The sequence below is a fragment of the Protopterus annectens genome, chromosome 13.part0 (genome assembly GCF_019279795.1).
Source record: "Protopterus annectens isolate FY-2018-M chromosome 13.part0, PAN1.0, whole genome shotgun sequence".
Classification (NCBI taxonomy): Eukaryota; Metazoa; Chordata; order Ceratodontiformes; family Protopteridae; genus Protopterus; species Protopterus annectens.
The window spans coordinates 231,256,829-231,277,717 of record NC_056747.1 but is presented as its reverse complement, the minus strand read 5'-3'; the positions used below and the strand labels follow the sequence as shown (position 1 = coordinate 231,277,717).

Sequence of the window (20,889 nt, the reverse complement as noted above, 5' to 3'; positions counted from 1 at the left end):
CCTATATAAATCAAATTTGTGGGTCACATTTAAGTTGCATGGCTTATAATGGCCCTAAAGGTTGTTAGCCTAGTATACACCCGTGAACCTAAATGAAAATAAATAAATAAATAATAAGACTTATGTTGACTTTTGTAAAGACGATGAGTATGAGGATGAGTAGAAGATGGTTGTTGCCCACTTTTAATAACAATTGTCATTGAACTGAAATTATTTGTTAAATGGGTATATAAAACGAATACATCATTCCACCCTTTAAATACTCCAGTTTAATTACAGCTTGGGTTTGAGGCAGAAATGGGGGTGGGGTGGGGTCCTAATGGAAAAGTCTTTATTATAACTTTGAAGAGTCTTTTCCTTTCACTTGGGCTCCATTACCAATAGCCCAGCCTGTTACATCTGCCTTATTGTAAATACAACCACATCTGTTTACGACAGTTACAGTTAACAGTTACATTGTATCAGGATGCATCAGTGTAACACCTGCCAGAAGCCCAGCACCTGTCACCTGGCATTATATTCTAACCAGATAGTGGACATTTAATCATCATATTTGTTCAATGGTAGCTGTAAGTTTATCACAGTATATATATATATATATATATGTGTGTGTGTGTGTATACATACCCCGGCAGAATCCTTTCCATCTATATGAAATCCAGCACAGATCATACTTTCTTTTATTTCATCTTTCTGATAGTATCTCACACAATAGTCCCTGCTCACGATAGTAACATTGACCTCATACATTGTATCAGGAGCGGAACCATCATCAATGTAACCCCAGCCAGCAACATTGCACATTTCTCCGGTCTCTACTTCTGAACAGGATAATGGAAGTTTAATTATCTGCACAAAATGGTTCAGAGTTGCTTTTCTTGGAAGCTGCAAGCAAAAAGGAAAAAAAAAAAACAAGGTACTTTCTGTAAATACGTTAAGACGTTACAACATTCTGAATGAAGTACACAACAGACAATGAACTGCATCTCAGGATCACAGATAAGACTGTTTCAGTAAATGTCATTTCTCATTATTGGTATGTGACACTGTTGTAGCATATCTTCTATCTATTCAGCCATTCACCCCATCATGACTTTTACTCCAGACTTTCTTCCTCTATAAGCTTCTGGCCCTGCACACGTTGCCATAACACCATTGTGACAGTTAAATATCAGTATATTGCTCAGTTGTAAAGCTCTTTGACGATCAATTGCTCCATCTACAGATTATCATACAAATGTGTGGTAAACGTGGAGAAGTCAGTGTTCAGGGAATGAAGAAGTGAATAAAAAGCAATCATAAAGCAAATTATAACCTCGGGCAAAAGTATGGCATTAAAGATGTAAAGCATGGACAGCAACGGAACATTATATAAATTAGAAGATACCAAATGAACTTGATATAGGGGGAATACCATTAATCTAGTAAAAGCAAGGCCTAATCTGGCAGCCCAAATACCAGCAGTTGACAGGTATGCCTACAGCAGACAGGACTTCCAGAACAATGACATAGGAAATCTCCAGACACTGGACCCAACCCAGTTTGGTTAATTCAAGGGCAGGTTATGCCTACTCAACCTGGTGGACTTCTTTGAAGAGGTCACCAAACAAATGGATGAGGGCAAAATGGTTCACACTGCCTACTTTGACCTGGCCAAGCCATTTGACACAGTTCTGCATTCAAGTATTGTGGACAAATGTAAGAGGTTAGGTACAAACCCTTATATAAACCAGCTGCTGCACAAAGTAAAATGTTGCCTTGTAGCAAAAAAGAAAAAAAAAAACACCACCAGTATATCCAACAAATTTAATAAAACTCTGACGCCTCAGCCAAAGCCTTCAATTAATATAACACAATGTAAAAAACCTGCCCCATAGATACACATGCAAATGCATCAGTTAAATAATTAAAGAATTAAAGACTTGTTTAACTTGATGCATTTGTATGTGTATCTATGGGGCAAGCTTTTTACATTGTGTTATACTCCTTGAAGGCTTTGGCCGAGACGTCAGAGTTTTATTAAATTTGTTGGATATATAAACCCTTATGTAACCTGATGAATAGCCAGCTGGCTCACAGGCAGGACACAGGAAGTTAGAATTGAGGAGTCTACCTCTACAAGGAGGCCAGTCACAAGTGGAGTCCATCAGGGATTGGTCCTGGGACCACTCCTTTTTTGGCATTTACTTCTCTGAAGTCAAGGCCAACATCAATGAACTCCGGCTGACTAAATTTGCAGATGTTTGCAAATTAGGAGCTGTCATTGAATTACCCACTGACAAAAATTTTCTCCAGGAAGGGGTGACACAGACAAACAACTGGTGCCAGAGCCATAGACTAAAACTAAATGTCAAGAAATGCATAATAGTATCCTTTGGGAAGCCATGCACCCCTAGTAACTATCATACTGACAAAACACCCCTAAGAGCTGACCCAGTAGTCAGGGACTTGGGGACACACATTTACAAAATCGAAAGGTGGAAAGTGCTTGCAGAAAACAAATAACAAAAAAAGAAGCACAAAGGATCCAAACCGGTTGTAGCACTCAACAGTTGTTTAATGAACACACGAACTGACATTCAAGATTAACGCTGGCAAGGTCAAATTAACATTTTCTTCCCACAACTTCTTCAGATAAAACTCCCTCTCCATGTCACCACCTTTATACACTCAGCAATTAGTTCACAACCAGTAAAAAACAAGGAAATAGTATACACCACTAATGTGTACTAATACATTTAAAACATTTAAAACACATCTAACATAATAAAACAGTCCCTAAAAATCACAACTTATATACAGTCATTGTGCCACTTGATGTTTAGTTTATATAATATGATTAAAACCTTTAATTTAATAGTTGAAAACACATATAAAATAAATAAATAACATGGCTACCGTAAAAGTGTTTATTTCTAAAAGGTCACAACCCCCTCTAGTGGTCAATCATAAAAACTTTCTCCAAATGTATTTTATCTCCCATAAATAGTAATTTACTGCAGTTCATAAAATCCTTTAAAAACATACCTTAATAAATGTGTGTAAAATTTGTTTACATCCTGTATAGGTGATTTTAGTTCTATAGTTTGGCAGATCTGAGTTTTAAAACTGGGGTGAGTGAAATCATGTCATTTAGACCCGGGTGTCTACAAGCTTCCAATGTTACTTGCCAGTAGAGTTCCCTATATTCCACTCTAGTTTCCCACAATCCGCCTCTAGGGTCAATGGGTACCACCTCAAGAACAAAAAAACAAAATACTGCATCCTTACACACACAAGTGTGTCTATACAGGGCATTGTTCTCTTGCTTCGCCCTTATATCATAGAGATGTTCATACAATCTTTGTTTAAGCTTTCTCTCGCTTTTACCCACATAAAATGAGTCACAGGTTTTTTTTGTATAAGGCCACATAGACAATCCCCTTCATGTTACAGTTCACAAATGTGTTTAAAGTGATCTTCCTGTTTCTTGCTTTTAAGAACAAAATGTCACCTGTCAACATGTGGGAGCAATAATTGCAGCTCCCACATTTAAACACACCTTTTTTGTTCCTCATACCTCTTTCTAGAGTACGTCCATAAGTACCCCTCTCTAACAAACCTTTAATGTTGTTACCCCTCCGGTATGTATATCTTAAATCATTTTCAAAAATGTGCTCCAAGTCTGATATTTTTGCAAAATTTTTCCATTCTCTATCTATTATCTTTCTGACTAGTCCAGCCTCACCATCGTAGGTGATCACCATACCTGAACTCTAATTATCATTCATGTTTTTATTTTTATTTTGTTCTTCCTGATTCCTCTCCAAGTTAACCACCTCTTGTTTCCCTAGTATGGGGGCAAATCTACCATTTCTTCCTGCCAAAACTTCTTTATACATTTGGTCAAAAAGTTCTATAGGGTAACCCCTATCAATAAACAACCATTTTAAATATTCACATTCTTTGTAAAAAATTACATCATTAGAGGTCATTCTACTCACTCGCACTAGTTGACCCTTTATAACCCCCTTCTTTTGGTGGGGTGGATGGGTGCTTGTGTAGTGTAAATAAGAGTTTGAGAAAGTATCCTTACGAAATATTTTGGATGTGAAACTACCATCAGACTTTTGTATGTTCACATCCAAGTAATTCACTTGATCAAAACAAAACATTTGTGTAAATTTTAAAAATGTGGTAGTCTCATTGAAATAGTCTACAAAACTCTCAAAAGTAATTTCATTGTCAACCCATAAAAAACATAAGTCATCTAAAAACCTACCATAAAAATTCCAAAAACATCTGTAGTCTGAATTTAAAATGTACTTATTTTCCCAATATGCCATTATAATATTTGCATAAGTGGGGGCACAATGTGCACCCATTGCCACTCCACTTAGTTGCTTGTAGTATTCTCCCTCGAAAAAAATAAAATTGTTCTTTCGAACTAATTCCATCAGGACTAAAACTGTTCTAAACTCATTGAAGGTAATTTCCTTATATCCAACGAGCATTTTTTCAAACCATCCTAAACCTGATCATGTGGTATGCAAGTAAACAAATCTATAACATCCAGAGTTGCAAAGCCCACTTTTTTCTGAATATAATGTGCTATCCAACTTCCTCAAAAAGTCCCATGAGTCCTTAAGTATGTTTGTGTTGTCTGTAACTAGTTTTTTTTTAATCTTTTTATCCACATATTTTGCCAGTGGAGCTGTTACTGACCCTTCTGCAGAAACTATAGGCCTAAGAGGGGGATCACCTATGTCTTTGTGTATCTTTGGAATACCAAATATTGGTGGTACTTTAGGCTTTTCAACATGCAAAAAGTTGTATGTCTCCACTTCTATTAGTCCATCAATCAATAAGTCATTCAGAAGTATGTATATTTTTTTATAAGCTATATTGATTTCATTTAATGATGTTCAAACGTATTTGTTTGTATCACTAAGGATATTCAACATTTTGCCTTCGTAGGTAATATAATCCATTAACACAACACCCCCACCTTTGTCAGGTTTCATAACCCTCAAATTCCTATTACCGCTAACTGTGTTTAAAATTTCTCTTTCTGCAAGGGTCATGTTAGACTGTACATTGTGATGTTTCAAAGTTTTTCTCAAGCCACTTTCAACTGCCAGTTCAAAATTCCGCAACTGTGAGTGTAAGGGTGGGTTAAAAATACTTTTCCTTACAAACTTATTTTCATTGCCATTAGTTTTTTCATTCCCATTAAAGCAAAAAAACAAGTAAAACTGGAGCCAAATAAAAGACATTTAATGTAAGCGCTTTCGGAACAGACAATACTCTTCCTTCATCAGACAAACAATAAACACTTGGGTGTAGTTTAATAATGAAGCTAGGTACCAATAAATCAATTAATGCAAAGCGTGTAGTACTTAAAGTAAACAACACATTTTTAAAATAGAAACATGAACAGTACTAATATTGTAAACACTGTTAAAAACCATGTTGAGAAAACATTGCAACAATACCCTATTCAGAATGCCTTTGATTATTCTGTGGATGTGTCAAAAGAAATATTAACCTACAATAAACAATACAATATTAAAAAGAACACTAGTTAAAAACATTATGAAAGCAAGTAAACCTAAGTCTTGCTACATAAGGCAATGCACAATCAAAAAATCATGCTCTCAAAAGATGCTAGTGTAAAAATTATCTTTTTAAGGCTAGAAATTTAAGGAAGCATTTGACTGAAACAGTTTCATTAAGACCTGGATGCAAATAAGCTGCAGTCTTAATTTGCCAAAACAGTTCTTCCATTTCAAGTTTAATTTGCTATGGCCCTCCTCTCTCGTCTAACCCCATTTGTTTTAATATAGTGAACTTGAAGCTATGGTCTGAGAATTCGTTAATATGCCTAGCTAATGCATTGATCTTATCTCCCCTAAAGATAGCATACTGATGCTCGTATATACATTGCTTAAGCTTCCTTTTGGTTTTTCTGATGTAAAAGGCTTTACAGTCTTGGCAACAGGTGGAATAAACTCTCCTTTAGTATCACATTATTATTTACCCTGGACCTTATAATATTTATCCATAATTTTGAATTGGTAGGCAGTGTTTATGTATCTACATTGGTGACATGCTCCGCATTTAAACATGCCCTTGTTCTTGTTGGCCAAAGGCTTGTTAGAATATTCTAGCAATGCCTTCAAGTTAAGCCCTCGTCTATAAGTGATTTTTGGTTTGTTGCCAAGAAGCTTGTTCAAACTACTGTCCTCAGTAATAAGAGTCCAGTTTTTGTTAAGGGTTTCCCTAATAAATGAATGGTCTAAATTATGGGTACATAGAAAACTAATTGTGAAACTTTGAGTTTCAATGTTTAGAAGGTTCTGAACATCATCACTGGTGGTTTCTTGTTCACCTAAATTGCCCATAGTTAATAAGGGTCTAAAGTGACCTAATTGCCTTTTAGTAATAACTTCGGTAGAGATACTAGAAACTAAAGTTGAGGGGTATCCTCTGTTGAAGAACATATTTTCCAACAAATGGCATTCCTCAATAAAATCAGACTCATCGGAAATCATTCTAGCTGCCCTAACCATTTGACCCTTAACCACGGAATAATCAAAGGCATTCTGAATAGGGTATTGTTGCAATGTTTTCTCAACATGGTTTTTATCAGAGTTTACAATATTAGTACTGTTCATGTTTCTATTTTAAAAACATGTTGTTTACTTTAAGTACTACATGCTTTGCATTAATTGATTTATTGGTACCTAGCTTCATTATAAAACTACACCCAAGTGTTTATTGTTTGTCTGATGAAGGAAGAGTATTGTCTGTTCCGAAAGCGCTTACATTAAATTTCTTTTATTTGGCTCCAGTTTTACTTGTTTTTTTTGGTTTTACTAGTTTGTGAAGTTTTTTCGTAGTTCATTTGTTTTTATGGTAAACCAAATAGGAGCGACATCTCAAGGCTCTCTTTTTTCACAAGAAGAGCCTGTTACCAGCAGTTTAAACACACCCACTCTTGCATCCGAAGAGGCGAACGCCGTTGGGAACATTACGGCTCTTTTGCAAGTTCTTATGGGCTGGGTGGATAATCTTTCTCAAAGAGTGGAGAGTTTAGTATCTATTTCCAACTCATCAGGCGCTAACATCGAGCCTGCATGCCATTTGGGAAACTCTAACTTGCAACACCCACCAATTCAGTCTAACGCTCTGCCTGTTCGTGGCAGAAACGGATTACCATCTCATAGTCAATTGAGAACTAATGCATCACCTGAAGTAGGCAGAGGCAAGCAAGCACCAACTCCTCAGGTAGATGGTAATCAGCTGCCTGGCGGTAACACGCAGGAGGTTTCCAACGAATCTTTCCCTTCTCTCGGGAATTATTTAGGTAATGAAAACTTTTTTGGAGACACTCAGTTTGTCATTTCAGCTTCCCCTGAGCCAGCAGCACAGAGTAACCTTTCAATTGACATTAATGTGTTTGAACAGAAACTTTTTCGCTGTAGAAAACTACAGCTCGAAATTGCTTATTTAGAAGAGTGCTTAAGAAAGGAAATAATTCCAAAAGGGCTCAGACAGTGGAGGTACCCTGTCGGGTTAATTGAACGGTCCGAATTTCATTATGAACTTTTGGACTTATTTAACAGACAAGGTTACGAATTTATTAAGGTTTTAATTAATTATTACAAATCAGAAGTTGCTTTACTAAAAAGTGAACTTGAAACTTTGGAACATTCAATTAAGTCTAGCGTTGATTTTCCTCGCTACAAATACGAGTATACGAGGATTTTCAACAGCATAGAAGCCACTATGATTAAATTGACCAATGGTAAGAAGAAAAAAATAGCAAGAGATGTTCAACAATATGCCAGTAAAACTGCATACCCCCCTCCACCACCTGTTTTCAACCCTAATAACTCTCAAGGTTCTTCCTATGGATTTAGGAATAATACTGAAGGTGGTGATTCTAACATTCCTCTTGTTGAAACTGACATTCCTTCAGGGCAAGACTCTATTCCTCGTAGAAGTGAACGCATTAGAAACAACGTTAATAATTTTTTTTCTTCTAACAACCAAAACGTTGTCAACAATAACAACCATGACAATAACCAACCAAACACTAGCTTTCAACAGGGTTTTCCAGTGCACCAACCCAACCAATTGAACAAGTCGATGACGTCCAAGCACCAAGGACGCACGCGAAACAGAAGGAACCAGCGCAAGAGATAGTTGGAACTGATGCACCAAACCCACAAATTCTCTCTAACTCTGGGGGTGATTTTCATATTTATAATTATTCAGATTTAAGCTTTCCTCAAGAAATTATTGATTTTTTTGCATTGGGCTTAACATTTGTTCCAAATTCGGGTATGAACCTGGTTAATACGATAGTTGACCTAAAACTATTTGTCCGGAAAATTAATCTCAATGCTGTAATGGGTACAAGTTCTACCTTTAATAATTCTCTTAGAGTCTCCAGTTTGTTCAACCCGCCCCTACACCCTAGCATCCTTTCCTTCGAAAAAATGTGCGAAATAGATTTTAGATCTTTGAATACCATTGGATCAAGAAACAGAAAAGCACGTCTTAATATTAATGAAAATGAACGTGATTTTATTAAACTTTTGAAGGATTGTAAGATTAGGGTGATGAAGCCAGATAAGGGGGGTGAGTTGGTCTGTATGGATCATAGCGCATACGTTTCAAGTATGATGGAGCACCTTGACACTAAAATATACCAACTAGTTAGTTTAAATGAAGTTAACAAGGCCTACAAAAAAATTAAGTGTATAGTGGACAATCTCTTTATAGAAAAGGCCATCGATTTAGAATTTTACAATTTTCTAACTATGCCAGCTCCTAGGATGGCATCACTGTTTGGTATACCTAAGATCCATAAGAGGATTGTTGATCCGCCGTTTAGACCCATTGTCGACGGACGTGGATCCATCACTTATGGATGTGCTAAGTATGTTGACAGCATTCTTAGACCTTTAGTGGAGCAGGAACACCAAATATGTAGAGACTCTTGGAGTTTTCTTAAGGAGCTTAGTAAAATCCCTTTCCATTATGAATATCAATTTTTGACAGTAGATGTAAAGGACCTGTATACGGTTATTCCCCAAACTTTGGGGTTGGAGTGGATTAGGGATTTTATGCAATCAAGGAAAGTGAATGACAACACGATTTTTGTTGTAGAAACTCTCCTCAAGGTAGTGCTTGCTAACAACTTTATGTGGTTTGAAGGACAAACTTTCCTTCAAAAGACTGGGGTCGCTATGGGGTCTCCCTGTGGTGGTAGTTTCGCCAACTGCATCATGGCGCATTGGGAGACAACCTTACTTTTTCAGAACCCCACTTTTCAGAACAATGTCGCTTGGTATACTCGATACCAAGACGATATGTTTGTATTATGGAAAGGCCCCACTGAGGTAGTGCAGGAATTTATTACCACAATAACTTCTTTAACCAACTTTTTGGAGTTCACTTTTAATTTGCAAAGTGACATCATTAATTTCCTTGACATCCACATTCATAAAGATCTTGATAATGCTAGGTTTAAAAGAATGATATATAGAAAGCCTACATACTCTAATTCATTCCTCCATTTTTCTAGCTGCCATCCCTACCACCAAAAAAGAGCTGTGGTTAAGGGTCAAATGGTTAGGGCAGCTAGAATGATTTCCGATGAGTCTGATTTTATTGAGGAATGCCATTTGTTGGAAAATATGTTCTTCAACAGAGGATACCCCTCAACTTTAGTTTCTAGTATCTCTACCGACGTTATTACTAAAAGGCAATTAGGTCACTTTAGACCCTTATTAACTATGGGCAATTTAGGTGAACAAGAAACCACCAGAGATGATGTTCAGAACCTTCTAAACATTGAAACTCAAAGTTTCACAATTAGTTTTCTATGTACCTATAATTTAGACCATTCATTTATTAGGGAAATCCTTAACAAAAACTGGACGCTTATTACTGAGGACAGTAGTTTGAACAAGCTTCTTGGCAACAAACCAAAAATCACTTATAGACGAGGGCTTAACTTGAAGGCATTGCTAGAATATTCTAACAAGCCTTTGGCCAACAAAAACAAGGGCATGTTTAAATGTGGAGCATGTCACCAATGTAGATACATAAACACTGCCTACCAATTTAAAATTAGGGATAAATATTATAAGGTCCAGGGTAAATATTCATGTGATACTAAAGGAGTAGTTTATTCCGCCTGTTGCCAAGACTGTAAAGCCTTTTACATCGGAAAGACCGATAGGAAGCTTAAGCAACGTATATACGAGCATCAGAATGCTATCTTTAGGGGAGATAAGATCAATGCATTAGCTAGGCATATTAATGAATTCCCAGACCATAGCTTCAAGTTCACTATATTAAAACAATTGGGGTTAGACGAGAGAGGAGGGCCATGGCAAATTAAACTTGAAATGGAAGAACTGTTTTGGCAAATTAAGACTGCAGCTTATTTGCATCCAGGTCTTAATGAAACTGTTTCAGTCAAATGCTTCCTTAAATTTCTAGCCTTAAAAAGATAATTTTTACACTAGCATCTTTTGAGAGCATGATTTTTTGATTGTGCATTGCCTTATGTAGCAAGACTTAGGTTTACTTGCTTTCATAATGTTTTTAACTAGTGTTCTTTTTAATATTGTATTGTTTATTGTTCATAGGTTCATAGGTTTGTACTAGGCTATCTGCCCTAGGGCATTTATAAGCCTAGCCAGAATGTGTTTGGCTTTCGCCACCCATTTTAAATTTATTTTGCTATGTCCTTTTTCGAGGTTAGTGTACTGTGCCTCTGTCTAACAGTGACACAGAAGTGATACCCGGGGTAAACCTACTATGTCCCATCCACTCATCAAGATTCCTCTTGAAGAGAGTCAATGAGGGACTCTGCCTAACCTGGACTGGGATTTAATTCCAGAGTGAAGGGAGCCTCTGGGTTATGAATCTGTCCCTCCAGCATGTCCTATTTATTTCAGTGCTGAGGTTCAAGTCTCTCGAGCTCGTAGCTCGATGGGATTTGGATTTTCTGAGGTGCAGCATGTCCATTAATTCCGGGTTGGACATGGCTTTATACGTCAGGCACAGATTGCCTCTGAACAGGCGGTATGCCACTGAGTAGAGCTGGAGTTTCTTTAACCGGGCAGCATATGGCATCTGTTTGAGCCCTTTGATCCTCTTGATGAGGTACTTTTGGGGTCTTTCCAGTTGCTGCAGGTGTCTGGTAAGGTACATCCCAAAAGGGGCATTGTACTCAATTATGGGCCTGATGAGGGATGAGTAAAGAGGCACGATGACCTCCCCTGATCTAGATGTGAATCCCTTCATGATTAGGTGGGCTATATAAAATGTTTTTCTAACCACTTTTGCCACATGGTTGTCAAATGAGAGATTGCTATCAACTTGGGTCCCCAGGTCCCTAATTACTTCTTCTGTACTTAATGGATTATCACCTATGTGGTAATTTGTGGGCACTTTGTTTTTGCCAAAGGGGATGACTATACATTTTTTGGCATTTAGCTTGAGGCCATGGCTCTGGCACCAGTTGTCTGTTTCTATGAGGCCCTTTTGGAGGATGCTTGTGTCGGCTGGAGAGTCGATTATGGCGCCCAGTTTGCAGTCATCTGCGAACTTGGTCAGCCACAGTCCTTCCGTGTTGGCCTGTACCTCCGAGAAATACATACCGAACAAGAGAGGTCCCAGGACCTAGCCTTGTGGGACACCACTAGTAACTGGTTTGGAGTCTGACATGGCTCCAGCAATTCTAACCATGTGGGTTCTGTCCTTGAGCCAGTTTGCAATCCATCTAGTGACATAGGGGTTTATATTTAAGCTGGTGAGCTTATCTATAATGCCAGAGTGGGGTATTGTATCGAAGGCTTTTGCGAGGTCCAGGTAGGCTGTGTGGACCACCTTCCCCTCCTCAATGGCCTTGGTGACTGTTTCAAAGAAATCAACCAGGTTTAAGAGGCAGGATCTGCCCTTAACAAAGCCAGACTGGGTAGGATCCAGTGTCTGTAGGTCCCCAATATCTTTATTTATGAGGTCCATGATGATCCTTTCCATAGCTTTGTAGACCAAGCTAGTCAGGCTTATGGGGTGATAGTTTCCAGGATCCGTTGAGGCACCACCTTTATGGAGAGGGACCACTGTTACTGTACGCCACTCTTTGGGCACATATCCTGTAGTAAGGCTGAGATTGAACAGTAGTTTTATATTTGGGTTTAGCTCTTCTTAGAGTTCATGTAGGACGCAGCCCGGGACACCGTCTGGTCCCATTGATGCTGTGTTTTTTGCTTTGGAGAGGGCGGCTCTTACCTGAGCATCTGAGATGTCAGGGGGGCAGCACTCTGCTGGGATAGATATTTGCCCTTTTGGTGGGGAGGGGGAGTTTGCACTGAACCTGTCAGCTAGGATGTTGGCAATGTCTGTGGGTTCGGTGTATTTTTTGTCATTTTGGACTAATTCTGAGCATATCTGGGAATTACCACCCAGGTTCCTAACATAACTAAAGAAAGCCTTGTGATTATCCTTAGTGTCCTGTGCAATTTTTCTCTCGAAGCTGGCCTTAGACAATTTTATGAGTGCCCGTAGTTTTTTGCTAATACTGATCAGTGATGCCTTCCCTTTTTGGGATTTTGCTCTATCATTTAGTAGCTTCCTCCTTCTATTGTATAGTTTGTTTATGGCTGGGGTCTACCAGATAGGACGTCTGCCTTTGGAGGATTGGGTCTTGGTTTTATTTGGGATCGCATGATCCATGCATTCCTGAAGGTGTTCATAGAATGCATTTATAAAGGATTCTGCGGTCTGGGCCATATTTTGCATAGGCCCGGGGGCTTTGAAGGATTCCACCTCGGTTTTGAGGAGTGTGAAATTTGCTTTAGAGAAGTTTTTCACTGTGGTTTTCTGGGCAAGGGGTGGGGTTGGGATGTGAATATCCAGTGAGATTAGTTTATGGTCTGATCTTACCAGTGAGGGATACACTTCTGGTCTGGAGCATAATGTCCCCATGTTGGTGATGATCAGGTCCAGTATGTTTTCCCCTCTTGTGGGAGTGGTAACAAGTTGTTCCATAGCATTTGAGTTTATAAATTCTAGGAAACTTTGGGCTAGGGTGTTGGAGCTAGAGTAATGCTCCCAGTCTATGTTTGGGTAGTTGAAGTCGCCCAATATAATGGTGTTTGGAGAGACCTTCATATTTTCCAGTGTTCTCAGGAAGGCCGAGTGGGGTTCCTGGGTTTGGGAGGGTGGTCTGTAGCAGGCTATAAACTCGAAGGCAGTTTTACCCACTGTTAGTTGCACATGGATAGTCTCTGATGCTTCGTAGGTTAATATTTCTTTTGACACATCCACGGAATAATCAAAGGCATTCTGAATATGGTATTGTTGCAATGTTTTCTCAAAATGGTTTTTAACAGTGTTTACAATATTAGTACTGCTCATGTTTCTATTTTAAAAATGTGTTGTTTACTTTAAGTACTACACGCTTTGCATTAATTGATTTATTGGTACCTAGCTTCATTATAAAACTACACCCAAGTGTTTATTGTTTGTCTGATGAAGGAAGAGTATTGTCTGTTTCGAAAGCGCTTACATTAAATTTCTTTTATTTGGCTCCAGTTTTACTTGTTTTTTTTGGTTTTACTAGTTTGTGAAGTTTTTTCGTAGTTCGTTTATTCCCATTAATGAACAACTCCAAATTCTTTTTCCTAACAAAGAGTTTTATATCAATCAACAGTTTGAAAGTGCCAGCCTTCACTCTAGGAATAAAACTAAAACCTTTTGAGAACAACTCAAAAAAGGGTTTAGTTACTGTCACACTCGAATTATTAAAAATATTAAAACCTTTATAAGAACATTTACAATCTTCTGTAATGATAGTGTCACTTAATTCCAAGCTTGTTGTTGCCTGGCCTGTGGCCCCCACCTCCTCCCTTGGTAGTTTTTTGAACCATAGTTCACCGGGTCTTTATGCATTAGCCTTTCAGACTTACAAAGAGGGGGGGATTCAGTAGAGTCGTGTCTGTTTTCATTACATCCAAAATCATTGCTTTCCATGTTATTCCAACCCTTGTCATTATTGTAATCACCCCTTCCCCAATTTTTGGGCTTAGGATAGTGTGTATGTGCCTTATATTCATTCAAGTCTCTCTAAATCTTTTTAACTTTTCTAACCTGAACATCAGCACATTTGTTCTCAATTCCCTTTAATAAATCATGGTATTTTAACTTCTCTTTGTCAATGGTGAACATTAAATCATTAATAATATTGTTATTTAACCGTTCCACCACAACATACAATTTTTCCATTTGTTGTTCATTATTTTTAATAATAGCCTTCATTATGTCAAATCCACATTTTTCAAATACCAAAATAAATTCCTGGTGAACGCCAGAACCATCAATTACATTATTGGGATATTTACAAACTCTAAGTCCTTTAGGAACTATATTAATGTGCAGGCAATGATTTAAATAGGCATTGTCCATCTCTAGCATTTTATATTTATACAATAGGTAGTCTAAATCCAATAACATACTTGCATAGGTGCCATTTGAATTTCCAAGTGGCGTTTTCAGTTCAAAATCAAATTTAGCATTGAGTACATCTTTCAATTGCCGTTTAGTACCTGGCAACATAGTTGTAATTTCCGTTCCAACTGGAACATCAGAAAGTCCTTGGCTGACATGCGACCTTTCCACAGAACACCTGTCTCCCTCATTTTCAAATGAAATCCTCGGAAACCCATCTAAACTCACTCTTTCCACTGTGTTTCTTCCAGGTAAAGCATTGTTACCTCCACGCCCGCTCTCAGCCGTTCCTTCATTCGAAGCTAAACGGCCCCTGGCTTCCTGGTTACACACATTTGCAGTAATCGAGCCTTTGACCATCATGTGTCTACAGTGGTGAAGAAATCCTTCTATGTTGTGCAACTTATAAGCAAAGGAATGGCACTTAGTTCCAAGGAAGTCATTGTTACACTGTGGCATTCATCAGACCTATCATTCAGTACAATGTCCCTTTTACTATGTACCTAAGCAGGTGTATCCAACAACTGGAATGTCTACAGAGGTTCCCCACTAAAAGAATACAGGACATATGTAACATGTTCTCTGTAGACCACCTCAAGGACCTCTCTTTGTATTTTGTCTCCTACAGGCTGTTGAGGGGAGATCTATGCCTGGTCTACAAGGCATTATTAGATCCTGCTGTGATGGACCTCCTCCATATCTGCAATTCAAACAGCACCATAATTATCCATTCTAAAGTCTTAAACCTTCCTGTGATATAAAAAGGACCTGCTGGAGAGACAGTTATGTATCCCAGAGATTACCTCTTCTCTGGAACAGGCTCCCCATCCATATAAAGCAGAATTCCTCCCTAACCCAATTCAAGTGTAACTTGGACAATTGGATGGAGAACAGGAAATTCATCCCTGGTTTGGCACCTATGTCTCCAATGGATACAAGCAGTCTGTAAATGGTTCATCTCCCAGACCCATGCTTGTAAATGTTTCACCTCCCAAGCCCCTCCTTACACTTATCAAGGGTACCAGAACTTGTCAGAGATTTGGGATGCATGGCTAAGCTCAAAAAGGCCCTTGTGGCTGTTAGCCTATTAAACATCTAAGAACCTATAAAATACTTACTGTTTAGAAGAACTGTAGAAGTCTACCATTCTTTCCTTGTCTTTCTGTTCAAGATGGCCACCTTCTCATCACCCTTAAAAGACCCAGTTAGAGAAGGAATCCTTCCCAGAAAGACTCGGCCAATATGTCCAGCAGTGGTCATCAACTCCTCCTTACTCTTCTTTGTTAGAATTCTCAGTAGTATATTTGCAGACTTATTGCACAAATTGACAAACTAATAATTTATGGGAAGTTGTTAATCTCATATTGTTTTCACCTTGTTACCCCTGCTGTACTAACTGTAGTGAATGCCATTTTCATTGTAATCCAGTTTGCACCTAAATCTTCTAGTTGTTTACATCACTGTAGCCTGAGTTGTGGTTAGAGATATTCCTTGCACCAGTCCATGTAGACAGTTAACAAACAAACAAATAAAAAAAAATATGTTCATAAATAAATCTATCTTCTGGACCCACATACTTCTTCATATCTTCATGTTTTTTGTGAGTAGAGCACCAGATCTTCAAGTCTCTGGACATGTCCGCTCCTTCCCATGCATAAACAACTCCTTTCAGGAGGCTTTTATCTAGATTCCTTCCAGGATCCATATACCCCTTTCCTTGTATTGTCACCCAAATTGTACACAGTACCCACGGGATGGCTTGACTGGAGTGGAAGCAGTATCTTTTTGATTGTGGAGTCTAACCCCTGGAGAATGCACTGCAGTATTCTGCCTGATTTTGCCACTGATATCTCACTGTTTCCTGGTGGTCCAGTCCAAATGTGATTGACTCCACCCAGTTTATTCAGAAGCTGTTGCCATCAGTTCCACTCCACCTAGATGATATTTCACACAGCTTTTGTTCTGGCTTAGGCAAAGTACTTTTTATTATGCAAATGTTATAAAAAAATATAAGAATACAATTTAATAAAATACCCAAAAAATTCCAGTATTACTAACAATGCTAAAATTAAAAACAATAACAAGCTATCTTTGCATTTCCTTCAATTTTAGTAAACCGTTAATGGAAGTCTGTTCATTCAGACCTGGCCATGCACGAGTATTGAATAATAATTGCTGGTATAACTCTTGTTTCTCAGTTAATAAAGCCCACGGTCCACCCCATTGACTGACATCAGTCTGAACATTTCATTAACCACTGGATTTGTAGAATTACTAGGGTGCATTTATATGAAATTAAATTGATTACAATTAATGTGAAACAGAGCTGAAATTATGTAGCTCTCAACTTTGCTTAACTTCACAGTATGCTCCTGAAGTGCGCCTCATATTTTTGACTTGTTCATCATAAAATGTGCTGTTTTCTGGAAAACCTATAATGATTCCAATTCTTAAGTATGACAGACTTTTGAAATTCAGACTTCATATCCTTTAGAAAATGCATGTTTATGCAAACCTCTGCCACTGATTTTGGATTTTAGTCCCTTATTTTTTCGGCTTTGTCCCTACGTCTTGCACAAAGTGGTTTAGAGGGACTCTTTCCTTTCACAGTCACATGAGGTGTTTATTAGCAAAGCAGCTATAATTGCTGAGCAGAGCTTGTTTGTGGATGAAAGTAATTTGATTCTGGAATTGCAGGGCTAATGTGCCTTTTTGTGAAATAAATTGGTATGTTTGAGGCTACTTGTGAGAAACAAAGGTGTAATTACATACTTAACTGTCCCCAATTTTGCAAAGTTTTGCCTCAGAATTTTGGTTTGTTCTTCTTAGAATTTGTGGGTTTTGTTTTTTTGGTGCATGGTTAATCAGACTTCATATCCAATGGAAAATCCATGCTAATGCAAAAGAAAAAAAAAATTCTAGTGGCGTTTTAAGTATATATATGTATATATTTTTTATTTTTTTTATTTATTTAGCCTTTGTTGTCCATGTTAGTCCCATTAGGCTAGTAGTCTTTTTTTTAGGAGAGGCCTGAGGTAGTATTTATACTCAGAAGTGTAGCTGGCTCACCCATATGTGTGTCCCATAAACTAGCTACCCACCCCCTCAGTTCTTCTGAAGAGAAAAAAAAATAAAAAATACTTCCTGCATGCAATCCCAACTTGAAATGCAAGACTGAAGCCAATTTTTCTTTTACTTGCATTGGAATCTAAGACCAGAGCGAAACATATTTTGAGGGGGGTGGGGGTGGAAGTAGGCAATATTACCAAATAATGATTATGGATTTGTATAAGCATTTATCTTTTCAATTTATGAACTATTATTTTGTCAACTTTTAACATCACACCTCTTACTTCTTCCTTGAAAAAAATGTATTTATTTCCTTGCTCATGATTTTTACAGGCCATCAACACTGGATCAAAATGTTGGAAAAAGAAGCTCTAAAATGCACCACAGACCATCTAGATGTCTTTGGCGTTTGGAAGTCTAGTGCCCTCTAGACCTCTGCTAAATCCATTTTTTCCTCCACATTTAATGCAGTGCAGTTTTGGCTTGTTAGGGTTTATTGAAGGGGTGGAGGAAAAGCTGAAGAGTAAGTCAAAGTCTGAAAATGAATTGTTTTCCTTATGATTTTAATTCAGGCCTTCAATGGATCAAAAAGCGTGTAAGAAGATTTAAAATACACTTCAAAACATCTAGGACCCTATGATGTCTGGGGGGTGGGGGCGAAGTCCCCCTTCTTGATTGGTTGCGTTTGCAATGTTGGTCAACTATGGTCATTCAATGAATTTTTTTTGCTGTTACTGATATTTTGTAATGTTCAATAATGATGTTTTCTGTACGATATTTAGCTGTTCGAGGGTTTATGTTTTCGATAGTCGAACACAGACCTGTTTAGTAGAGCATACAAAATATTGCATGAAAACATTAAAAAATCAATTAGAGGAGGTTAGAAAGGATTGCAAAGAGAGATTTATCCAATGCACAAATAAACATAAAAATAAGCAATGCACAAAGAAACAATGGGGTATATATGATTGTCTCACAAATATGCAACAAAGTCTAGAAGATTTAGGATCTTTGCTTGGATGTGATTACATAGGCATTTTTATACCCCAAGTAGACTCCAAAGAAGTTTTCCTCAGGTAGACAGCAAATGTTGGAGGTATGATGAGGAAAGAAAGAGGTAACTGTCAACATATTTTCTGGGAGCGTAATGAGTTGGCAGACTATAAACATTCCCTGCAGACTGCTCTGTAAGAAATACTGGATGAGTAAACTGGTACAACTAAGGAAATGCTGTTTTTGAGCTAAGTTAGAGAATCACAATTGTCTAGACATAGTAAGTCCTTGCTTAGTCTAATTATGATGGTTACAATAAAAGCAATTACTAGAAAATGGAAATCAAAGTCTAAACCAGCTGTCTAGAAGTAGTGAATATAGTAACAGAGGCAAAACAATTGGAGTTCAGATCTTTAGAAACGTGTAAGATCTTTAGAAAAGCATAGGAACAATTTACATAGAAAAATGGGAACTGTGGGAACAATGCATGCAAAGGAGGAAAGAGGTTTTAAAAAGGCAGGATTTGAATGCTTGTTTGACTGACAATGACTGGGTAGATTACAAGTGATGTATAATGTTTGCAACTACAATTATGTCAACAAGGTTTGTGATGTATAATGTTTGCAACTAAAATTATGTCAATATGGTTTGTTTTCCTTTATATAAATGCATGGCTATGCTATACATGATAATTTAATAAAGATGTTTCTTGTTTAAAAAAGGCCTAAAGTAACGGGTAGAAAGGTCCAAAAATACGGATAGATTTTAAATATTGGTCTTATAAACTTAGAGAGTTGCTAGAAAAAAGGATTTGTGAAAGCATGCATCTTCTAAAGGATATGAAGTAAAGTAAGTAATGTCTTTCGGCTTTTCCTGGTTACGGGTTGCCACAGCGGAACTCCGGTCCGCTAATGATTGGCAGTGAATTTTTACGATGTCGAGTTGCCAGCCTGATGCCCAACCTTTAAGGAAGGCACACCCATTCATGCATGTCTTTAAATGTCACTCGACTGCAGGGGGGAGATGCAGACTCCACACAGAAGGTGCTCCAGCCGTGAATCGAACGAGGGAACCTCTTGCTGTGAAGTGACAACGTTAACCGCTGCACCACCGCAGCATCTAAAGGATATGAAGTGTGAAACTTAAATATATATCATTATTTAGTGACTTCAATCCTCACTCATTTGCTAGAAAACCACAAATCTTATGAGGAACAGATAAAAATTATCAGGCAAAAATCTGGACATTTGGAAGGTATGGCACTGGATTCCTATTTCTTGAGATCTACTGTTAATGGTGCAATAATTCTTTCTAGCAAACAAACTCAAGTCCGCTGTTCATTCATTGTCCTCCTCTTGTATCTCTCAGGCCATTTGCCAATTTACTTAAGCAAAGTTGCTTATCTGCAAAAGTACAGTAGTGAACTCTTAAACCACTCAAATAAATGAGACCATTTGCAGTTGTGACGGTCACTATCCCATCACTTGAATATTTAGATATGAAATTTATATCCACTTACCCACTGAGTTGTTTACCTTCCTTCATACTTACCTTTAAATATGTTTTCATCTCCTAAATTATCTGCTGAAGCAAACAGATGCATTCAGTGCTTATATCTCATTCTATCTCCATGTGTTTTTTAATTCATTACACCAATTATATCAATGTTTTTAATCTGATTCTATGCCTATCAATGTTTATGGCCAGCTATCTGTTCTTGCAAGCTGAATTTTGCTTGCTGTGTAAATCATCTATATGTGTGTAATACTGACAATAGAAAATGTAAATTCCTCATGGTAATACTGCACTGTACTGTATGTTACTATACTGTACTGCACGTCACTGTATGTTACTGAACTGTACTGCACTGTACTGTATGTTACTGTACTGTATTACAATGTACTTTATGTTACTGTACTGTAAAGGACTGCACTGTACTACACTGTATTGTATATTACTGTACTGCGTGGTACTGTATATTACTGTACTGTACTGCACTGTAATGTTACTGTACTGTATTACACTATACTGTATGTTAATGTACTGTACTGCACTGTATGATACTGTACTGTACTGCACTGTACTGTATGTTACTGTACTGTATTACACTGTACTGTAATGCACTGAACAGTACTATACTGCATTGTATGTTACTGTACTGTATTGCACTGCACTACACTGTATTGTATGTTACTGTACTGTACCTCACTGTATTGTATCTTATTGTACTGCACTGTACTCTACTGCACTGTAATGTTACTGTACTGTATTACACTGTACTGTATGCTACTGTACTGCACTTCACTTTAT

General features: G+C 37.8%; 1 protein-coding gene across 2 annotated transcripts in view; it reads right to left on the bottom strand.

Moving 5' to 3' along the window:
• LOC122787191 (mast cell protease 1A-like) overlaps nucleotides 1-20,889 on the bottom strand; it is a 107,146-nt gene that overhangs the window by 26,650 nt on the left and 59,607 nt on the right. For both annotated transcript variants that reach the window (XM_044053778.1, XM_044053779.1), the window contains exon 4: nucleotides 628-885. In XM_044053778.1, coding sequence (XP_043909713.1) covers nucleotides 628-885 — 258 coding nt within the window. The remainder of the gene's footprint in view (nucleotides 1-627; nucleotides 886-20,889) is intronic.